We start from the raw sequence: 21,903 nt of genomic DNA on the forward strand, positions 1-21,903 counted from the left end.
GACAATTTAAATAAGAAATTACTGTGATCTGGCTTTAGACAATGCAGTATCTGTTGTAGATCTATACTAAATATTTTTCCTTAACCTTGTCAAATCCAATCGAGCAATGACCAAAACACATGCTGTTCTGAATGAAGTGCAAGCATTTAATCTTTTGCTTCCATTTTACTTGTACTCCATTTAAACTTATCCTTGATCTCTTATCAGCCTCTCAGTTCTTTATAGCTTGTGTTGTTACTGTAATTGTGCAACATGAAACAAATGAAAGAAAAAACTTCTTATACACTGCTAAAAAGATTTAACAATAACACAGTAATATCATGTCAAAATAAATTGTTCAGTGCTAGTGAACACACACAATGGGATTTTGAAAGTGTTTTACAAATCTGGTATTTTATTTTATCTTTCAAAAATTGTTGTATATTGGGTTTCCTTGATATATGACTCTGGAAATGAACTACTTGTGTGAACAACATCTTGGAAACACATTAAACTGATTAATCAGTGCAATATTTTTCTAGTCTCATTATTATTATCTTAATCATTTTATTATCTCGTTATTATTATCTTAATGATTTTTGTGGGTTAATAAAACTCCTACAAAGTTCAGCCATTCCCTAGTTCACTGATACTAGAACTGATTCAGAGAAGTCCACCAAGACCCTTCTGGAAAGCTTTTAGTGACTGACTTGGTCTGGCTTTTCTTATTTATGGCTCTTACATAAGCATATGAGTCTCTTGTGCTGGAGACTGTACAAAATAACATGAAGAATCTGTTGCACCTTCCTTTTCTTTGTAGGTCCTTGCTGTAGTTTCTTTGAGCGGTCAGTATTGGGCATAGACATATCACAGAGATTGTAACAGGAAAAACGGGCTTATCAATGGCATAATTTCCTTCATGACATCATGCCAACTGTGAAATGCTGACAATCCCTCTCCTGGTTTTAATTACAGAAGACCATAATTGCCTGCATTGTAAACATTAAATAAGAGAGTCACTACTTTTTAATTAATTTCTAACATTTCACAACTCCATTACAAAGGCTAGCAGATGTAATTAGGTCAAATAAAACTACTGAATATACTTGGATGAAATGCAATAATTCGACAAAACACACAAAAACCTCCCCTGTTATGAGCTATACCTATTAATACAAACAGGTCCATAGTGACTGCAACTGAAACACAGTAAACTATGTGAAATGCAGTGCATTAACTGGACCATGTATGTTGTTGAAATCCTTGGGATTCAGACTTGTGTGTCTGCGAATTCTGACTGACTCTTAGAGTATGAATCACTTGCTTCATGTCTGATATATTTTTAATATTTAGCTCTGTTGAAATAACTAACGTTGAAATAAACTTTGTTATGGTGGTGAAGTATGAATAGTGTTTCATACAGAACACTGCCGTTCCTATCATTAAAATTGCAAGAGTTATCACTTCCCTTGGTTTTGTTCAAGTTGTGAAAAAGTAGCCCCTTGTATTGTATTCCCTTTACTTAATTGTTAACAGTTTCTCTGGGGAGTGTCAGTGACATTTACCTTCTATCTCTAACACACTTTTACCACAAGCATTTCTGCTTGCTTTGAGAGATGGAAGAACTACAAAACCATCACATCAGAGACTATAAGAGGAAGAAATCAATGGAAATTCAGCCTTTTAGCCCCTGCTGCTACCATCATTAATCACTTTTCCTTACACTGGGAGAAAAAAAAAATAATAGTTCTCAAATTAATTTCAGTAGTGAATGCTAAACAGGCATTAAAAAATGCACTTACTTCTCTCTGTTGAATATGATGAATTCTTTCCTAACGGTTTCCAAGCACTGCTGCAGGTGTACGTTCTTTAAAAAACAGCATAAGTTGATTAAAAAAGATGGAAAATCATAGACAAAAATCACAACAGAAACAATACTGAACAAAAAGGCTTGTGAATGAGTACTATCAAAAGCCATTTTGAAGACTCTTCAGAAGTGGACCATGATAGCAAAATCAATCTTTCTTTCTTTTGGAAGAAGTTCCCCACAAAGAATTCCTGAGTAATTTTATGCCTGATAGCTCTAAGAACAGCTTGCATGAACCGTCAAAATCATTAGAGTAGCAACAGAATTTATAAAACCTCACTGAAATGAAAATTCAAGTCTGGAAAATGATTATTTCTTAATCTTCTCAGAAGTTTAGACTGTTTATACAATGAGTCTACATGGGACACATTAGTCAAGATTGCAAGAGACAGTTTTAAAACATTTGTAAATAATGAGTTTTTCACTGCATACTTTTCATTTTTGGTACTAGCAGTGGATAAATACTCCTTGTAACTATCTATCCATCTGTGGGGAAGCATATTTGCCAACTGTCAACAATTTTTCATACTTTAAATGAGCATCTGTGAGAATCTTAAAAATGATTATAACTTAAACATGCTGTTAATATTTGACTGAAATAAATGGTTGCTTTTCATCTTGCTTTGGAGATGGTTTATGCTGTATGTAAAATGACAGACATAGAGGTCATGTGTATTTTCAGAGATAAATCTGAACTTAAATGAGTTTATCTATTAAAGAGTGTAAATGAAATGCCACTGACTGCAGCCACAGTCCCATCTTACCAGAGGGCAGGTTTCCTTAGCTCCATCTTTGGATTTGTTTTTGGCAAGTCGCTTTTTCTTTTTATGGAGAGGCTTGGACTCTAAAATCATTTCTTCAAGTTCAAATGTAGGATCACAGTTCAGTCTTCCTTTCTGGTACAAAAGGATTCAAAGTTACTCTTTGAAGTATCCTTGCAATTTTTTAGTTTGCCTGGCAAGTATTAATAGCATTAATAAGAATCCAGCTTCCCAACCACATCTGCAAAATGAAAATTCTTTTTTGTCCTGGAGTGATGCTTGAAGCTTAAATAAAGATTGTAAGATATTAAAGCAATAAGAGTCAGATTCTTTTACTACTTATATACCAACATGCTACTATAGTGACTACAGTTATGTCACCCCAATGAGAGAGATTAATCTGGACCTAGGGTCTTCAACAGAATATCAGTTAGTGTTGTAGAACATAAATGGCAACTGTAACAGTGCAGGAGGGATGGGGAGTACTTCTAAGACCTTACTTGTTAAAATCTGTTTTTCTGAAGAGTTGCAGATGGATTCAGTTACCTAGCTCATGTCCATCATAACAAAGGAAGGAGTAGGCCTATTTTGGTTAGCAGCGATAATATAAAAAAATGGTTCATAGAATCACAGAATACCAGGTTAGAAGGGACCTCAAGGATCCTCTGATCCAACATTTCTTGGCAAAAGCCCAGTCTAGACAAGATGGTTCCGTAATCTGTCCAGTTGAATCTTAAAAGTTCCAGTGTTGGGGAATCCACCACTTCCCTGGGGAGATTATTCCAAGGCTGATTTTTCTTATTTTGAAAAATTTTCTTATGTTCAATTGGAATCTCCCCAGGAGTAACTTGTACCTATTACTCCTCACCTTTTCTATGTGACTCCTTGTAAACAGGAAGTCTCCATCTTTGTAGCCATCCTTTAAATACTGGAACATGGCAATAAAGTGTCCCCCAAGTCTCCTTTTCTTAAGGCTGGACAAACCTAGTTCTCTCAGCCTTTCCTCATATGGCAGGATTCTCAGTCCCTTTGTCATCTTTGTGGCCCTCCTCTGCTCTCTGTCCAGCCCATCCACAGTTTTTTTGCGTAGTGGGGACCAAAACTGAAAACAGTATTCCAGGTGCAGCCTGACAAGCACCAAGTAGACTGGGATCATGACTTCTTTACCTCTCCTGGTGATGCTTTTGCTGATGCAGCGCAGCATCTTGTTGGCTTTCTTTGCCACAGAACACTGGTCACTCATATTTATCTTGTTGTCCACCAGGACCCCCAGGTCCCTTTCCACAGAGCTTCTCCCCAGCCAGGTAGATCCCAGTCTGTTCTGCACTCTTGGACTATGTTTTCCCAAGTGCAAGACTTTACACCTGTCCTTGATGGTCTTCATAAAGGTCTTGTTAGCCCACTCTTCCAGCCTATCCAGGTCACCCTGCAGGGTGGCTCTCCCTTCTGAAGTGTCAACTTCCCCACTCGGTTTGGTATCGTCATCAAAATTCATCAGGGCACACTTGATCCCATCATCCATATCGCTTATGATGATATTAGACAGCGTTGGGCCAAATATCAATCCCTGGGGGACCCCACTTGAGACAGGTTGCCAGTTTGAAATCGAGCTATTTCCCACCACCCTCTAGGTGCGGCCTGTCAGCCAATTCCCCACCCACTGCACAGAACACTTGTCTAGAGCATAACACATCCGTTTCTCTAGGAGGAATCTGTGGGAAATTGTATCAAAAGCCTTGGATAAATCCAGATAGACAATGTCCACTGCTTGCCCCACATCAACCAAGAATGTTACTTTGTTGTAGAAGGTGATCAGGTTTGTCAAGCATAGTTTGCCCTCGGTGAGTATGTGTTGGCTTTTCCCAATCATGTGCTTTATTCTAATCTAATATTCTTTTTCTATTCTATCCAACCTATTATACTTTTTCTTACCCTTTACTTACATTACTTAAACATTCTGGATTTTCCATTTTTATCTTAATTTGTGATGCTTTCACCAAATCTTAAGATTCTTTGTTGCATTAGGAAGTCCTTTTTTAGGCAAGATGATTGGAAACAACATTTCTATATGATTGTTTCCTCCCTTGATTATTTTCAGATTAATCCTTAATTCTTTTCAGGTTCTTGATTCTTTCAGATCTTTTCAGCATAAAAGTTTACAAGAGCAGAGTTTATGCCTTGAGGGTTTTTTGTAATTCTATTCATTAGTGTAATAAAGTCATCTCATGACAACATTCAGGATAAACTTTTCCTCTCCTATTTAGGGATAAGAGCCAGAAAATCTATAGTTCAACTGAACCCAATACATTTTTTTAAAGTCATGAGTTGGCATCCTAATTATTAGATCAGTGTTTTGCTAATGCTGTGATCAGAATAACATGAATTCCTTTCTTTTCCTCATTCTCTCAAAGCATTTTAAAAATTTCAAACTTGAATTGCATGGTGAAAGATCTTAAAAGCAGTCTGTTTTCCTCTGGGATTTCTGAGAGTTCAATCACACCATTGTCACTGACAAGGTGGAAGTACTATGATAAGTCATATATATAAATGTTATTCAGTAACAAAAGGCACTAAGCAGTAGAACACATCAGAAACCACTTGTATAAATGGTGGTGTCCTACAATGAAACATTGATTTAGAGTTCACTCCATCATTTTTATTCCTAGAAAAGTCTGTATATTCATAGCATAATATTAATCTCTCTGATGACTTTTACTGCATATTATCCAGTAAGCTTTATTAGACTTTATTTGTTTATTATTAATGAAGGTTTATAATTTATATAAAACTATATATATATTTAATATATAAACAATTATTTACATTTGATCACTATCAGTTCCTTTCTTGGGCATGTACACTTTTAAGATTTTTTTCAGCACCTAAAAAATACATCACTAGTTCTGAATCTTTAAAAATTCCGTAAATAATTTGCTTCCTTTATCAAATATTTAACAATACAAAAAAACTACTAACAATTTATTACTCCAAGCTAAATGTAAAGAAACTAGCTAAACCATAAACACATGTACTAGTTAAGTAGGAACAGTGTTTACGGAATCAAACTACTTAGTGAGAAATTAAACAATGGAACCTTCCTACCACAGGCGTCCCACGTGCCCTCTTGCCTGCAGAAGGCAAGCAAGGTTCTGACATTAAGGGCAAGCTGTCAAAAAGTTATAAAACTCTCTAGTTATAAAACTTTCCCCAGGTCACAGTGTATGTTGGCCCTAATGCACCCTCTCACCAAAGCCTGCAAACCAAGAAATATTTTGTGTGTGACTCCAGTTAATCAGTGGAAGTTTTGCTAATGCAACAGAGAGAAAAGTTATTGGAAAGTGCCTGGCCAAACCTGGTTTCATGAAACAGTAAAGTTTACTGTAAAAAGAGGTGTTGTGCTGGAAAAGATGCTTTAACTCTCACCTTCTTGCTGTTTTTCCTAACACACCTGATCAATCAGGTGAAACAAGGCCTGCAATATCAGCCTGTGTCCTGAAGTGTCTGGTAGAGCTTGTAATAGAATTTTCAGATTAATCTGAGTAGATAAAAGTAACTTTTTACTCCTATTTCCTTTTAAACATAGATTATTGTTTTGCCTTCAATATTACAGATTTCCTCCAATATTAGAGATTCCGGACAAAACACAAATAAGGTGAATCCAAATGTGGAAAGAATACCTGGTTTTGGACACATGTTTAATGGCAGACAGTTCAAAGTTTTTCAAGAGGAATTCGTCTTTTCTCAGTCTTCATCACATTCACCATTGTCAACACTGGCCACAGAGACAGGCCACTTGGCTAATAGAGGAGTACCAGAAACATAGGTTCTACAATGGCTTCTGAAATTACATTTAAAATTACTTTTTTCACCATCCTTAAGAAGTCAGAAAACTTATCTATGCTCTCTCAGGAGTCAGGTACCTTCAAAACAACCTACATTTCAAAACAGTGTAGATCTCAAAACCACCTAAATGGAAGAAGCAAACTGCCACATGAAAACTTAAGGAACTAAGGTTACTTGTCTGTGGCCAGATGCAGACCATCACACACTTGTGTCCCAGCTCTAGGTAGGCTGAGAGTAAGCCAGATGTGGAAAACCTGCAGTCCCTTTATTAGGTCCTATTACTACAGCCAAACTGCCATAGCTCAGTCCTTAGGAGGCAGGCTTAGCAGCCTCTTGGCTATACACTCCTGGATGAAAGCTGGCTTGAGTCCAACTGTCAGGAGCAGAGTTAAAATGGAATATATGACCTTATGAATTCAAGCTTGAGTGGGAGAAAGGAGGACACTGAGGAGATGTCTGGGGAAAGGAAAACACTGAGGCAGCGACAGAAACAGAGAACAGACTTGCCATAGGCAGGTTTCAGTGGCTGGTTTTACTGAAGCGGGTTGAAGTCCTCTCTCTCGACTTTACCTAAGACATATACCTAGGTATTATAAGGCTTTGCTTGGCTAAGACTCTTCTGGATCCCTATATATGTTGTACCTTTGGGTATGAGGGACTGAATCAATCTTTAAAAATACAAAGCAGGGTTGTGAATTTTCCCACGTGCTGACAGTTGTGGATTCCAGCTAGGAACAGGAGGTCTAAATACTCTGCTGAGTTTTGTCTGAGAAGGAGTCTTCCCATGCCTCTTATATCTCAGAGTACAGCTCTAACTTGAAAAAAGGGAAAAGAAGTCTGCATTCATCTTGTCAGTCTATGCCACCATGGAGAATGGAGTTCTTGGTCCACCAGGCCAAGGAGGAGCTTTGTTCTCCAGTGCTTTTCTTATGGTATAAAGCTGGGAGAGCGTAGTGGAAGGGCCTGGCATGGCATAGCAGTTATTCCAGCCGCAGAGACGTTAAGAAAGAGGCAAGAGGGGAGGTCCTGGCCTTGGTTTGGTAGATATGATGTTCACCTCTCAAGCTTTCAGCTTGCATCCCCACTGAGCCACAATGTGAAAGGAAGGAATTTCACCCCTGGTGAACATAGCTCTGCAGGGCCTAAGAGGAGCCTGCCTTTCTCCTCACCAGCTGTGTTAGTTACCTGCTGTATTCCTGGTCTTTTCCCACGCTCCCTGAGGGAAGACCTCCTTGCCCACCCATTGCTTGCTTCTCCTGCAGGATGTTGCCTTCAGGAGAGGCTCTGGTAAGGTGCCAAGAAGCACAGCAAACACTGCTGGCACTGTCTTTGCAACCCACCTGGCTGCCTTTGCCCCATTAGGCAACGTCCTCTCACCCTCAGCTTCTGCAGGGCTGGATCCTGTCTTCATCAGATTTAGCAAGAACTCTAATGTGCACCTGGATGAGGACAGGGTCTAGCCATTCCCCCTTCCTCATCTTTATTTACAGTTGCATAAAAAAAGATTAGTATGCTACATTAGTATGCTACAAATGTATGGTCTGAAGAAGAATTATGGTGCAATATGACTGAACAAAGTGGAGAAACATGTTAACACCACAGTCATCGGTTTTTATCCATGGCCATCAAATCCATTTAACTTACAAATGGTCAAAATAGAAGATCCAGAAAATACCAACAAAATGGAACCACAATAAAAAAAAAAAAACCCTACTGGATTCCCTCACAGAATCTGAATGTTACAGAGTAGAAAACTGTCACAAAGGAAATAGGTCAGTCTTTTAGAAAAGTATTTTTTTAAGTGAAAAAGGAACAGCACACTGGGATGTTAAAAAGTCTTGCAAATATTATTCAGATGCCTAACTTTCAGAGCAGCAACAATATTCTTGGTATTCTTTGGCTCAGAGCTAAATCTGACAATCATTTGCTCCAACAGCTGAAATGCAAAGTCTGGCAAATGTTTTTTATTTGAAAGGGAACAAAAAGTGAACCAAGGTTAATTAGTTTTTGTTGTCATTTAATGAAATGGGCCAAATTTTCCCTTAGATGTGACTGAGTAAATGAAAGAATCCAGAGTAAAGTTTCTGTGAGAAGTAAATCACTGAAGAGCAATAAATTCAAATGTAAACAAGTAAAACAGGAGTTTTAAACTGTTTAAAGTCAGAATTTACAAACACAGTTCACCTTCAACTTACATTAGGAACAAAGCCTGGGGTCACAGCTTTCTCTAGAACAGCATCCCAGTTGACATCAGCTAGGTATGGAGAGCTTTGGATGTCAGCAAGGCTTGAAAGACGGCACTCTGGATCCTTAGTGAGGAGCTGTGATCAAGCACAAGGCATTTTCTAAGGAACAGGATGCCATATAAAAGAGTAAATGTATCATATGCATAAGTTGTATGATACACAATTTTTAGTAAGAAAATGGCTAGGGAATCTTCTAACAACTCCTAGAATTGCCAATCTAAAAAAATAATAGTAACTCATAGGGTATGAATATAACAATTGCCACCAGATGGCTGATACAGGCATGAAGTGTATAAATGTATTAGTAACAAAAGTCTGTTTACAATACACAAGAGTCCGAGCAACACAAAACATCACAGTGCAATGCCACCTAACAATTTGTATTTCTTCTTAAATTTATTGAAATATATAGTTACACTCAGCATCCTGGCAGCAATTAAAATTAACCACATCATTTCTCCATCTATCATAAATAGATTGCTCATTGTCGCAAAGGAAATGGATCTTATATTGCTCTATTTGCACATTCACAAACATGTCCTGCTCAAATATCAGTACTGATGATCTGAAATACCTAAAAGAGACAGATGAGCCTTGCAGCATGGTCACAAAATTTAACCAAATAAATAACTGGGATTTGGGGAAGCAAGTGAGTTCCAGGGTCATTTTGCATTCAGAAAGAAGTCTGTCTTGTAGCTTAGTGACATTTACAGCAAAGTGGCTCAACTTTTGTTGTTGCAACTATAGCAACATGGGACAGGGAGACATACAGCCCTTTCCATTTCTAAGCTCCCTGTGTGGAAACTGTGGCAGAGATCCAGAGGGCAGAGTGGTCCTTCCCCCCCTCTCCCACATGCACAGCTACAGCTGGAGAGAATGGGGGCCAGGGCACAGAATGGGAATTACTGATCCCTAGAGTTTTGCTATCAATACTGAATCAGTTTTTAAGTACGTAAAAATTAGATTTATATTTCTTTTAGGCCATGAAAATTCTGATTCTAAACCTAAGAATAATCCAGCTTCTCAATAGAAAATACTGCACCACTCACATTCAGGAAAGTCTAGGCATAAGCACTGCTTTTTTATCCTTGAAATTTTGACTACCTAATGTGTGTTGCCTAACATCTCTGCACTGTTGGAGGGGCTTCTGGAAGAGGAGAGGAGAGGACAGAAGGTGTTTCCGCTTTCTTACCTTTTTCAGCAGTGCTATCATGCCCTTGCACCATGCAGATGAGTAATGAACTCTTTCTATCTTGAACATGTTGAGTATCTCATCAATGGGCGTGGCTGAATGAATTTCATAGGGCCTCTGAGATAAAGTTAAATCAGTATCAAGTCAGCGACAATGGATAAGAGTGTAGACAATTCATGTTTTCCTGAGCTCAATATTGTTTGTACTGGAAATATCAAACCCACCAAAATACAACAATTTTAAGGCTAATCCTTCTTCTTGTGTGTGCTTTTCTTTGGTCATAATGACTGTAATTACTCATAGATGCATTTCCTCTGAAAGTTTTTCTCTCATGAAAAGAAGTATCAAATGAGATGGCTGAATAATTTTGTTCCTGAGGCATTCTGTGTGAAATGTGGATTATTTATTATTTTTTACTTGTAGTATTAGAACGCACTTGTGATCTAAACTGACAAAATGGAATAGTTGTTGCTGAAGGGAGCTTTGTCATCCTGATTTTACTGAGTAGTATATAGAGAAATCAAAAACAGCTTACAAAAGTCTGTGTAAGAACAGAAGAACAGACTCTCCAAATCCCAGTCCTCCTTTTCCCTTTTTGAAATTACACGGACCTATGGATTATATGGACCTGCTGTCCTGTGTCTGTGCCTAAATTCTTCTACAGGTGAAGAGAAGCACTAGGCTTCACAGTGCTTTGTTCATGAAGATTTCTGCGATTTATCTTTTATTTAAATATACCATTTGGAAATGAAAGTACTACATATAAATTTATATTCTTATTAATTATTGTACACATATTTTTTAAAGACTTGCATTTGTAAAGTAAGTTGTTAGAATGATACTCTATATTAATGCATTTTTTAAAACAAGGATAGAGTGTGGATTTCTTGTGAATTAGGTTGTACCCAGCAGGTGACAAATATGTGATATGTGATACGAGATCTGCAGCCAAATGCTGTCATGGCAGCATTGTGCGAATTGATGCATCGTAATTCATACACAACATAGAGTTACCTTCTAATCCAATACTCTCAACAGCAAAGGGCAGACACTCGTTACCTTCACTAAGAGCTGAATCATCCCTTGAGTTTTGCTAACATATACTGGCAAAAAATTGTAATGTAAGAATATTTCTAGGTGTTAGTTACCTAATCTGATAGTATATTGGGGCCACTCTTCATAAAAGCCCAGAAAATATTCTTATTTTGAGAGGATTCCTGCACATGTTTAACTTTGAACATATGTATGAAACTAAGTCTATTCCAAGGCATTGGGATGTTCTAAAAATAAAGCCAAGGATTGCTTAAATATTTTGCTTTGATTCACATTTGGTTAGTCTGTTGTCATTTATCTGTATCACACCCATATGTATTCAACAGGACCTAAATGGCGTCTCTACATAATTTTCTTGAATCAGGTTCAAAACTGTTGTTTGATATAGTCTGTCATATGCTTTTCCCTACCTGTGGTAAAGCTGCCATAAAACAGCTACTAAAAATGAAAAGTTAACATTCTGTCTGTTGTCAAGAAGTAACCTGCTACTAATTTAGACTTGATATAACAATGTGAGCAATATGATCGCTGAGCCAGAATTTAAATCAATTGTCGGAAATGGTGATTTAGCTCTAAAAATAGCAACATTAAGGAATAATGAATCACTGAAAGTTTTTCTGTTAAGAATATTTCTGACCATGACTTTTTCCTCACTGGAAAATACTTTAAAACATATCTTACTTTAAAGTTCATTAGCATTGTGCAGTCTTGATTTTTTGAGATTTGCAGAGTTTCCAAATATTGTTATTAGTTAATTTGAACTATAAATGACCATCATAAGTTTGGTCTTTTGAGGTCCTTCACACCTATATCTCCCATGTTTTTTCAGCTATTCAATCCACTTAGGGGTCAGATCCCTTCTGTTTCATTTTGTGAAAAAAGAAAAAAAAATCTGGTTTGCTTTTGTTCATGAAGTTTTACCTAAGTTTGTTGTAAACTGTTCACATTACAGTGAAAGTCAGAGTCCACAAATCCCACCTACTACCTCTTTCCTTCATCCTCTCTCTGTTGAGGGCATTGTTTATACAGTTATTATAATATTTTAGCAGTTGTCTATAGCTTAGTAACAGACTGACATATGTCATGGTTTGCATCATGTAATTAAGTTTCATGGACTTGTGGAAAAGATCAATATTTGATGTAAAGCTTTATGAATATACTTTTTTCTTGTTAGGTCTTTTATTAGCAACTGACTAAGGAGAGAAATGTGCTGCAACATATTGAGAAATGCTAGCACTACTATGGATAACCAAAAAATGTTCCAGACAGCTCTGTACCAGATGCAACCCACTCCTGTAGCTACAGTCCTGTTTCCAGCAACACATTGTCTTGATTGCTTGGCAGTAGAGCAAGGTGTGAGAACGGCTGCAATTCCTTGAGCATCCCGAACCTCCTCTGAGGACTATTCCATCTCATAATAGTAGAGACAAATAAAAACAACAATTCAGCTCAATAAAAAACAACTTTTTACTTAGCCCCTCTTGAATTCAGGCAGGCAATGTCATATGTCATGCACAGCTCAGAGGTGGAAAATTATGGAAATTTCTGATGTTTCTCATTTCTAATGCTCCTTCCTTCCTTCCCTCCTTCCCTCCCTCCTTCCTTCCTTCCTTCCTTCCCTCCTTCCTTCCTTCCTTCCTTCCTTCCTTCCTTCCTTCCTTCCTTCCTTCCTTCCTTCCTTCCTTCCTTCCTTCCTTCCTTCCTTCCTTCCTTCCTTCCTTCCTTCCTTCCTTCCTTCCTTCCCTCCTTCCCTTCCACATGCACTAGCTATGCACTATCTGACCATATCTCTGGATGGCTCTGCCCAGTGCAACACTCTCCTTTTTCCCTGGACTGCTGTAGCAGGAGTGGGTGGTCTGCCTGAGTGCCAGCCCATCTGCTCGATGGAAATGGTGCTCTCTTCTCACCACTGAACAAAGTGCTGTGGGAGCGTGGAGGAGGAGGGGGCTGCCCACCTGCAGGTATAGCTTGCAGCCTTGTATGTGTGAGCTGCTTCTTTCCAGCCATCTGCACAGGGATCCTGCAGCAGATGGAGCTTTGGAGCTCGCAGTTGTTGCAGACCGCAACATGCCTTGGGTTAAACACATTTCCTCAACTTGCCGCTACTCCTCTTATCATCACTCCTGTCAGTTTAGGCCTTGTCTAGACTAGAAAAATTTAGAAATACAATTGACAAAAAATATACCTTTTCCTAGTCCATACAAAAGTGTGGGCTGCCAAGCTACCTTCTGTCTCGCTCAGTGGGCTCGGAGGGCCACTCTTCAAGAGCAAACAAGCAGCTGGCTTGATTGACTAGAGTATGGACCGATGTCAATGTCTTTATGTAAAAAAAAAAAATTGATTCAGTCTCAACTTTGCTTCTTCTGTAGACAGATAGTCTTATTCAGAAAAGACTGTATGGATCTTGGCAAACGGATACATCCTATATAATTTTTCATTTGTTAAAGTGACTAGGTATCTTATGTGATTAGTCTTGGGATTTCAGCCTTCCTTACACAATCATTCATTGTGCTGCTTTCTTGGAGACAGTCATTGGTGAAAGGGTTGATATAAAACCAGCAGGATGTTCTTTTAATTTATTATATGTGCAGCTAGTACTACTGTCTGTGACTAGGGTTGAGAGTGTATTATGCTTATCACTGCAGGACCTTAACTGTTCAGGTTAAAATTTTCCATCATGGGAAGAATGTCAGTTTAAAAACTCAGTAATTTTTGAGAATGATGGTAGAGAAAAATTGCAGAGACTTTTCTTTTTTTTAAAGGTTTTATGTACTTCCCTGAGAGCAGGGACTGAGATTTGGCAGGGGAGAGATCTTTGTATCAGGAGCACGACTTTTGTTATTTCAATGGAAATACGAAATAGATTAGCCAAGTTTTAGGCCTTTGAAAACTGTAGCTTCTGGACTGAAGTAACAATGTGCACACACTCTGATATGTAGTTTTCCATCTAAGAATAGGAATTATAATTTTTCTTTATTTCTAGGGTTTTTTTGTCTGTCATCCTACATGAAACTGAGACTGTGGGATGGATTGTCTCACATTACAAACTGCCTAGTAAGACACTGTGGTGTTAGTGTCATATGATAACAAATACTCCTTCCCTAAAAGCAGCATACTGCAATGCAATAAAATCCTCTTTCTAAAATAGGAATTAAATATTAAAAAAAGAACACTGCTACTTTAGCTACATCACTATCCTGAAATAGTATCTAAATTACTGTTTTCCATAGGGAATAGTAAATATTTAAGAAACTAACTTCAATTCCTTGAACCAAAATGGAAGAGATTTTTCCATTATCTTCTGTGATATTTGACCATGATCAGGAAGACTTTTCATTAAACTTATTCACATAATTGATTAGATAAATAACAAGTGCACTGGCAGATAAACATTTTCTGTATTTGGACCAAGCATCTTATGACATTAGATTAGCTCTTTTAAGGTATTAGCCAAGAGACTTGAAGATTTAATAAAGCTTGAAGTGACTCCTATTTAGAAAAAATACCATTGTTTCCAATTCAGCACTGTGGAGAAACCATTAAAACATTAGGCCTTTACTCAGCCAAACTTAGGCAAACTTTCATAATGTAATTGAAAGTGGGGTGAAAGTTTCCCAAGAATGTTTCTAGATAGGAAAGACATCATTGCTGATCTGAACCACAACCTTGACCACTCAAATTTTATCATGAAGGGTGCACTCAGGGGAACTGCAAACTCTCAGACTTCTGTCAGTTAATGTGTTAAATAACAACAAAACCCATCATTCTTACCCAACCCCTCAGTAATTCATATGCTGTAATTCCTAGCGACCACCAGTCTACTGGATATGAGTATCCTGGACCTCCATCCATAAAGGCCTGGAACACTTCCGGAGCTAAAATAATAAATCAAATCAAACAAAAAGCATTTTATTGAGGTTAGGCTATGGATCATTAATGTTGACAGCTGAAAAATGAATAAGAGTGCAATTAACTGGAACTACATTTGTAGGCGCAGCATTTTCAGGATGAAGCTTCAGTGCCTTGGTTTGCTGGCAACGAGTGACCTTCACTGGTCAGGGTTTTTCTGAAGTCAATAATTTTATATGTTAATTCTTACCTGGTCTATTTAAGTTTTATGTTATGTGAATAAAACTGAGTAATAGGAGAGGAATTCTGAACTGGAATATTTAGGATAATGCAAACATTTTATGAGACAAATATCTGCAAGCAGGGAGTTTCTCTGTGATTAATGGAGGCATTGAACACGGTAAATCTCATCCTTATTCTACATTTGGATTGAACTAATCAGATGGTTTTAAAGGTATTCAACATAGGAAAATGGTAATTAAATACAAATCCTGACACTGATTGTATGCTGTGAGAAACACTGTCATGACTGGAAATAAACACAGTCAATAAAGTAATGAACTCCATAAAAATTTTCCTGGGGGAAAACCAAGATCTTTTCAAAACAAGGATCCAGTTGGCTAGTTTCAGCAAGAAAAACATACTAAATAATGCCACTGCAGTTTCTTCAGAAAACCATACATAAATAAAGAGAGGATATGAGATGAAATGAAAAGTCAGTCATGCTTTTCTAATTATTTCACAGCAGAATCTCAGTACACTTTGTGAAAACAACACTTTCCCTGGGGATTTTCTAAACACTATCACCAACCGTAACATCCTGCTAGATTGCAATTACCATGTGAGCCTCTTCTGGCCACTATACTGAGTCTAATGTACTACATTACCACCTAATTACCATCGCATCTCTTTCTAATGGGCATTCTGCAATGAATAATGTAATCTGGTCACACTTACTTCTGACTGGCAGTTACAGATTTGACTGCCTATGGTATTTAGAGAAGCACCTTTAATTAAAGGAAAGGCACTCCTTTCCAAGGAGTTTTTGGAGATCTTGCATTGTGGATGGCAACCTAACAATTTACAACTCCAGACATGACTTCATAAGGTCTTGAAGAGCCAAACCTAATAGAGGATTTTGGCATCCATAAATTAGATACGGCAAAACCCTAATCCGTAAACAAAAAGCAGTCAATGCATGAAAGTGGCCCTATACTCTTTGCCCAGTAGGATCATCTCTAAATCTGGTTGGTAGAACTGCAGGCACCTAAATAAATATTTTTGCCACAATAAGTGTGTTTGGAGAATAGCTGACCAGTGGATCTCTGGCACAGGTAAGCTTGGGCTGGATCCAGTATGGTATGAATCAACAATGCCATAAAAGTCATCACACTGAATTAGTCTGTCTCACCTCGAGACAATATAGCTTCACTTGGCATGCTGTATCTTCAGATGCACTTCAGATCTTGTTTGCATGCTGCTGGGGATCTGTGTAGGCATAACTTACATGTGTGCGGTCTATCATATAGATGCTAAGAGGGTAGGCGGGATTTTCTGTGCTACTTTAGTGGATCAGTGCACCTAAATTGCACATTAGGCACCAAAGTCATATTTTGAATATCACCATAGGCCCCTTGGAGCAAAGGTTTGCTTTATTTAGCCACATTTGTTATGTTTTTTGTCCACAGTGTCTAGGTGATATACAATATCTCATTACAGAAAATAGCCTTTGTGGCCTTTTTACTGACCTATATAGATATAATATTGGTGTCACTCTTTCTTTTATAGCTTTAACATTGTAGTAACACGATGGATCACTACCTGAGTTCTAAGAAGTAGAGATGAAAGGACTATTGACGTAACCTACAACATTGCCAGAAAGGTGCAACTGTTTTGCTAATTCAGTGACTGAGTTATCCACTTTTATTTTATTTGCTTCTAAAGCTTCAAGGTCAAGCCATCCCACATTAAGCAGATCAGCAGAAAATGCTTTCTTTTGCCCACAGGCCCTGGTGTTTTGAGGCTCTCTTTTCTCACCTTAAACTGATGGCATCCTTAGACTAGAAAATGGGTAGTTAGGCTCCTCATTTTTAAAGCAGACGATAGCCCTTTTTCCCCTGCTTTACCAATATTATTTACAGTCCAGCTGGACTGCCTCTCTGAGGTCAGTCAGCTTCAGTGAAGCAGTTGCAAGCACCTGCTTGACAAGATGAGGGGGGAATTGACAGAAGGTGCAATATGATTTACAGTATCCTATGTATAGGTTTTTTTCTCAGGGTAAAATCTCAGCCCTACTGAAGTCCAAAAAGACCTTTCCCCCATTTGATAAGGACGTTAAATATCATCTCACGCTAAGCTTGTGCTTAATGTGTCTAGTCTAAAAGCCTTTTTGAACTGAGACATCAGGTGCAAACGACAGCCTCCAGGCTGTACAGCAGACTTCTGGAGTTTGCCTGCTCATTCAGACACATAGCATGGTTTTACAGAAAGACAGCAGATCCTCCAAGTGATGGGATTAGCCAACCGCTGAAGAACTAGAGCTGTGAAATACAGAACATAACATTAGGCTTTGCTATAAGAAACAACTATGCCAGAAGAACCAATTCAGAGTGCAAACTGGCTAGGATAAAAGCAAATAAAAAGTCTGAAAGTTAAAATCCTACACTGATTTTCTTTAGGATTGTTATTGAAATAGACTATCTGTAATCTTTTAAAATTTGACTTTGATCTCAGGCTCAGCTTGGATAGCATGTAAGAATGAGACTCCGATCTTTTTGCTCAAGCAATTGCTACTGAACAAAGGCTTTTCAGGAAAATATGTGGGTTTAATACTGGATCTGATCCTGCAGATTCTTTTGACTGAGGACTCTAGTTATTATCACATACAGTTAGAACGAAGGCAGTAGAATTTTGCATGTTGGAAGCACATCTTTTACATAGTGAAGCTAAATCAAGTAATAGCAAATCTAGCAGTAAGAGTGAATTCACACAAGTGGAGAAGTGGTGCAATTGGTAGGTCTTACGGGTCCTCATAGCTCCCCATGAACAAACACCTTTGGCTTGATGGAGAACTGCTTTACTAGAGCTGTCCAAAAGAGTGCCTTCAACAGCAGTAACCTGGTCCGGCCTCACTGCTCACCCTGCTTTGAGCAGAAGGTTGGACTAGAGACTCCTGAGGCCCCTGTTAACATAGAATCATAGAATCGTTTGGGTTGGAAAAGACCTCTAGGATCTAGTCAAACTGTTAACCCAACACTGCCAAGTCCACCACTAAACCATGTCCCTAAGGGCCACATCTACAAAGAGAGGCATCAAGACTTCCATTCGGTACGTAAGACAAAACTGAGCTGACAATTTGACAAAGAGCATGTTTTAGCTTTTCAGACTGAAAGTGCACTTTGTGATATCCTGAATCAGTGCTGTGATGCTAATGAAACTCAAGCAACCACCTTTTCACAATGCATCCGAGTGGGGTGATGAAGGGGTCTAAGGCCAGAAGTCTCAATGGGGCCTTTACAGCCTCTTCTTCTCATCAGCCATCATATACTGCATCGGCTCTTCACCTCCACTCAGACACCCAGAAAACCTGCCACTGGGGACTTTTGAAAGTCTGGATCTCAGAAGCAATTCAGTCTTTGATTTGGGGGATTACTCTTCATATGTGGCAGAAGTGTGATCCAATACCTTTCATGCAAGGCTTTGGTAACTACAGACAGAGCATTTTAAAACTAATGCCATTCCAAGCTGGGACATCTGTGTTAAATTTAACAGAGCAGGCAAGACAACCAGGAATATTTTTGTGTCTTGTATGATAACGAGTAAATACAAATATTTAACTTCAGCAACTCACCAAGCTAAAAATCTTTGATTTTTTTTCCCCTAGATCTATATTTTTCTCTTAATAATATACTTTCCTGCTTTCACTGGTTATCATCTTTGCTTTCTTGAAAATTGACATAAAATGAACCCACCTTTGCACTGCAATAAGTGTGCTTCAGTGCATTCCTTGGTTGTCCCAATTATGTTGTTTCCAGGTTGTTTTGTTTTGTTTGGTTTTTTTTTCCAACTAATAAATTAAAATGAATCCTCTTCAGAGCTCTGTCTTTTGATGCTTTTGCATTGTATCTTTCTAGTAATACCATATCGCTGCAGACAGTAGAATGTAAATAAAAGGTTATTCTCTCTAAAATAAAACCTTACTGAAGAACAGTTAATTAAAAACTGAACACAAAAGCAAATCTAGTGGGTTTGCATCCATCTCAGAAGCAGTGGCTTCTCAGGATACCCATACTCCTGTTTTGTGGGTTTAGCCATACTTGGAGCTCCAAATAATTTTGTAAAAGAGAGAGTAGTTTCTGATAAATAAATTCATATATATAACTACTCACTGCAGTTGTCACAGCAGTGAGATGATCTACAGTGTCAACGTGTAGAGGATGCATCTCATATTGTATGCATATTTCCCTAAAGATCTTTAAAAATATAAGGCACAAAACTGAAATTTTACTTAACTGGTTGGTAATGATGTATCCTATTTGTGAAAGATTACCAGTAGTTAACAATACAATTTATGAGCTTGAAATAAAAGTGAATATCAATGTAGGTGCAAACAACACTGAATCCAGTTTCCACTAATTTTTCCTACTGTAAAGAGCATGGGATAAAATACTTTTAAGTGGGGTTTCTAAAAATCTACTGAGTATTCATAGATACCACTTATCTCCATAGTTAAACTATAAGTGTTCCAGGTCTCTAAAGTTCAGGCCATTTTAATTTGGTGCCCAATGGTGAGTTTGAAAATTCTGTCCATGATAATATAGTCAATTTGAGGTCTATCTCTTGGATAGGTTGGCACAAAGAATAGCCTTTATTATTTTTGATGGAGCACCCTGGTTTGATCATAAAGATAATTCATCAGACTAAATCATAAATTGAAGACCTTGGAGTGGCTCTGACGAATCCTAAATAGCACAATGCGGCATTTCTTTTCTGATGAATTGATTTAAGTTCCACTTCCTTAGCAAGAAGCTAATCAAAGGCGCCTGGTGTACTTGCCTACCACTACCCAGGAGACTGCAAAGTGTTGATTAAGAAGCCTACAGAGCTATTACTTACTTTGAAGCATAGGCTGCTTTGAAACTTTGCAAAATTGGTGAGAGGGAAAGAGAAGTGAGATGAATGAATTAGACCCTTCTTCAAGTAGCGTTTACTACATACTAACAAATCAGTATATTTAAGCAATAACTTGCAAGTGAGTCTTACAAGATCAATTAGCTGTAAGGAGTTGATTGTCCATGCATAGCTAAACGTTGCCAATGAGAGTCAGTCATTAATTCCTACAAAATTCCCTGTGCCAATGTTAGTAATATGAGAAACTGAAAATAAAATAAAAAATAAAGCCATAGTGGTATGGCCTCAATTTTTTCAATATCAAGTTCAGGCAGGCATGCCGAAAACATTTCTCAAAAATGAAAGCCCTGACATTAGTCATCCAGTTGGCTAGCTAGAGTTCTCTGTAGTCTACCTGCATCTCAGCAGAGACCTTACATCAGTAAAGGGGAATCAGAAGTTTGTGGTGTATGGCAGGAGTTGCAAAGAAATACACTCCATCATAGTTGTTGTAGCAAAATATACCTCAGTGGCACAGGTTTTATTGTAATGCATGAGATTACATAGATAAGAAAATAGTTTCCAGTGTCATTAACCAAGGTGCAGCATGATACCATGCTGCCAGGTACCATTCTCATTCCTTATATTAGTCCCCGATCTTGAAAAAAACCCCCACCATATATACATATATATATATATATATATATAAAATTGGTTATATACACATATATACATTGCACACAGTATAAACAATATTTTGATTGACTAGCACAGGATAAGCTGTTAAAAGCTCAGACCTTTCCAAATTTTAAATGTGTGAATGACTTCATGTATATAACACATCCATAATTACACCTTGCTGAATCAGGCTTAATGGATGACAGACTGAGCTGAATAACGAATGAACTTTATTTTTGAAATAATATTCCAAGAATCTTGGACTGAGATGGTTCAGTGAAATATTAATTGTTTTCTCAGCACTGTGATGAGAAAAAATTAATTTTCACTTTCCTCTGAAAAGCAAATTCAGAGGTCAGTAATTCTTCTAGGTCATGGTTTAAATAGAAAACAAATCAAACTACAGTGATGACAAGTGATCTTCTATTTAAAGCAGAAGCTGGTTTACGAACAAAATAGAAGAAAACAACTTCCCTCTCCCTGAATATATATGTGGACTTGGTAAACTATCAATTCACCTCCTAGTGTTTACTTTCTTGTGTTCTAAAAGGGTCTAAATTATAATGGACAGGTTTCTTACCCTGAGCTTTAGACTAGCCAACTGCTAACTTCTACTGTATAAGGCAAAGTGCTGCTTAAAGCCTGACAATGCTGGGTTGGCAATTTTCTAGTGTGAGGTCTAGACTTGTTATAGCAGTGTACCTGATTTTTGACCTTTATTTGCACAATACAGCTCAATAATTTTAAAACTCATATTTAATGCAGTTATTCAATCAAAGTAAATATTTTAGATACCATTACCTGAATACAGATACCGCATCTAGAATGCCTTATTAGTTTGCCATATGGCTATACAACCTCTCCCACCCTTACTCAGAGTGCTGTCCTCATAAAACCCTCTGTATTACTCAACCACTGAACAGAACCACTTCCTGCCCTTGCGTTTGCACAGAGAAGTCCTTAGTGGCTGAACGCTTAGATCAGCCTCAGAGAAACAACCTCAAGTTGCTAGACCCATTGAAAGAAAGCCCAGCAGCAATGAACGTGTCAAGGTTTCCTACTAGTGGATATGAAATTATACAGAAGTACCTTCCTTACTCCATCCAGAGGCTCACAATGGCTGCAGTGACAGTTTTTCTAGTAACTTGTTGAAGGGATTTTGTCCAAAAATATCCATTTGCTATTTGGAAGATCAGACCAGTGTATGGACAGCAGCCATTCTGCTCCAGTACTGAAATTAACTGGTTGGGTAATTGGGGATTCGCAGGACAGGTTATATCCTGCCACACCAGAAGGACTATTACATACTCCTGCCTCACAAATTCC

General features: G+C 37.9%; 1 protein-coding gene across 3 annotated transcripts in view; it reads right to left on the reverse strand.

Moving 5' to 3' along the window:
• Positions 1-21,903, reverse strand: part of STK32B (serine/threonine kinase 32B) — a 178,603-nt gene that overhangs the window by 21,618 nt on the left and 135,082 nt on the right. For all 3 annotated transcript variants that reach the window (XM_074903755.1, XM_074903753.1, XM_074903754.1), the window contains exons 7-11: positions 14,713-14,816; positions 9,889-10,005; positions 8,646-8,771; positions 2,611-2,742; positions 1,782-1,846 (exon numbers count right to left, since the gene is read on the reverse strand). In XM_074903755.1, the coding sequence (XP_074759856.1) occupies positions 1,782-1,846; positions 2,611-2,742; positions 8,646-8,771; positions 9,889-10,005; positions 14,713-14,816 (544 nt within the window). The remainder of the gene's footprint in view (positions 1-1,781; positions 1,847-2,610; positions 2,743-8,645; positions 8,772-9,888; positions 10,006-14,712; positions 14,817-21,903) is intronic.

The sequence above is a fragment of the Athene noctua genome, chromosome 4, assembly GCF_965140245.1.
Source record: "Athene noctua chromosome 4, bAthNoc1.hap1.1, whole genome shotgun sequence".
NCBI classification, from domain to species: domain Eukaryota; kingdom Metazoa; phylum Chordata; class Aves; order Strigiformes; family Strigidae; genus Athene; species Athene noctua.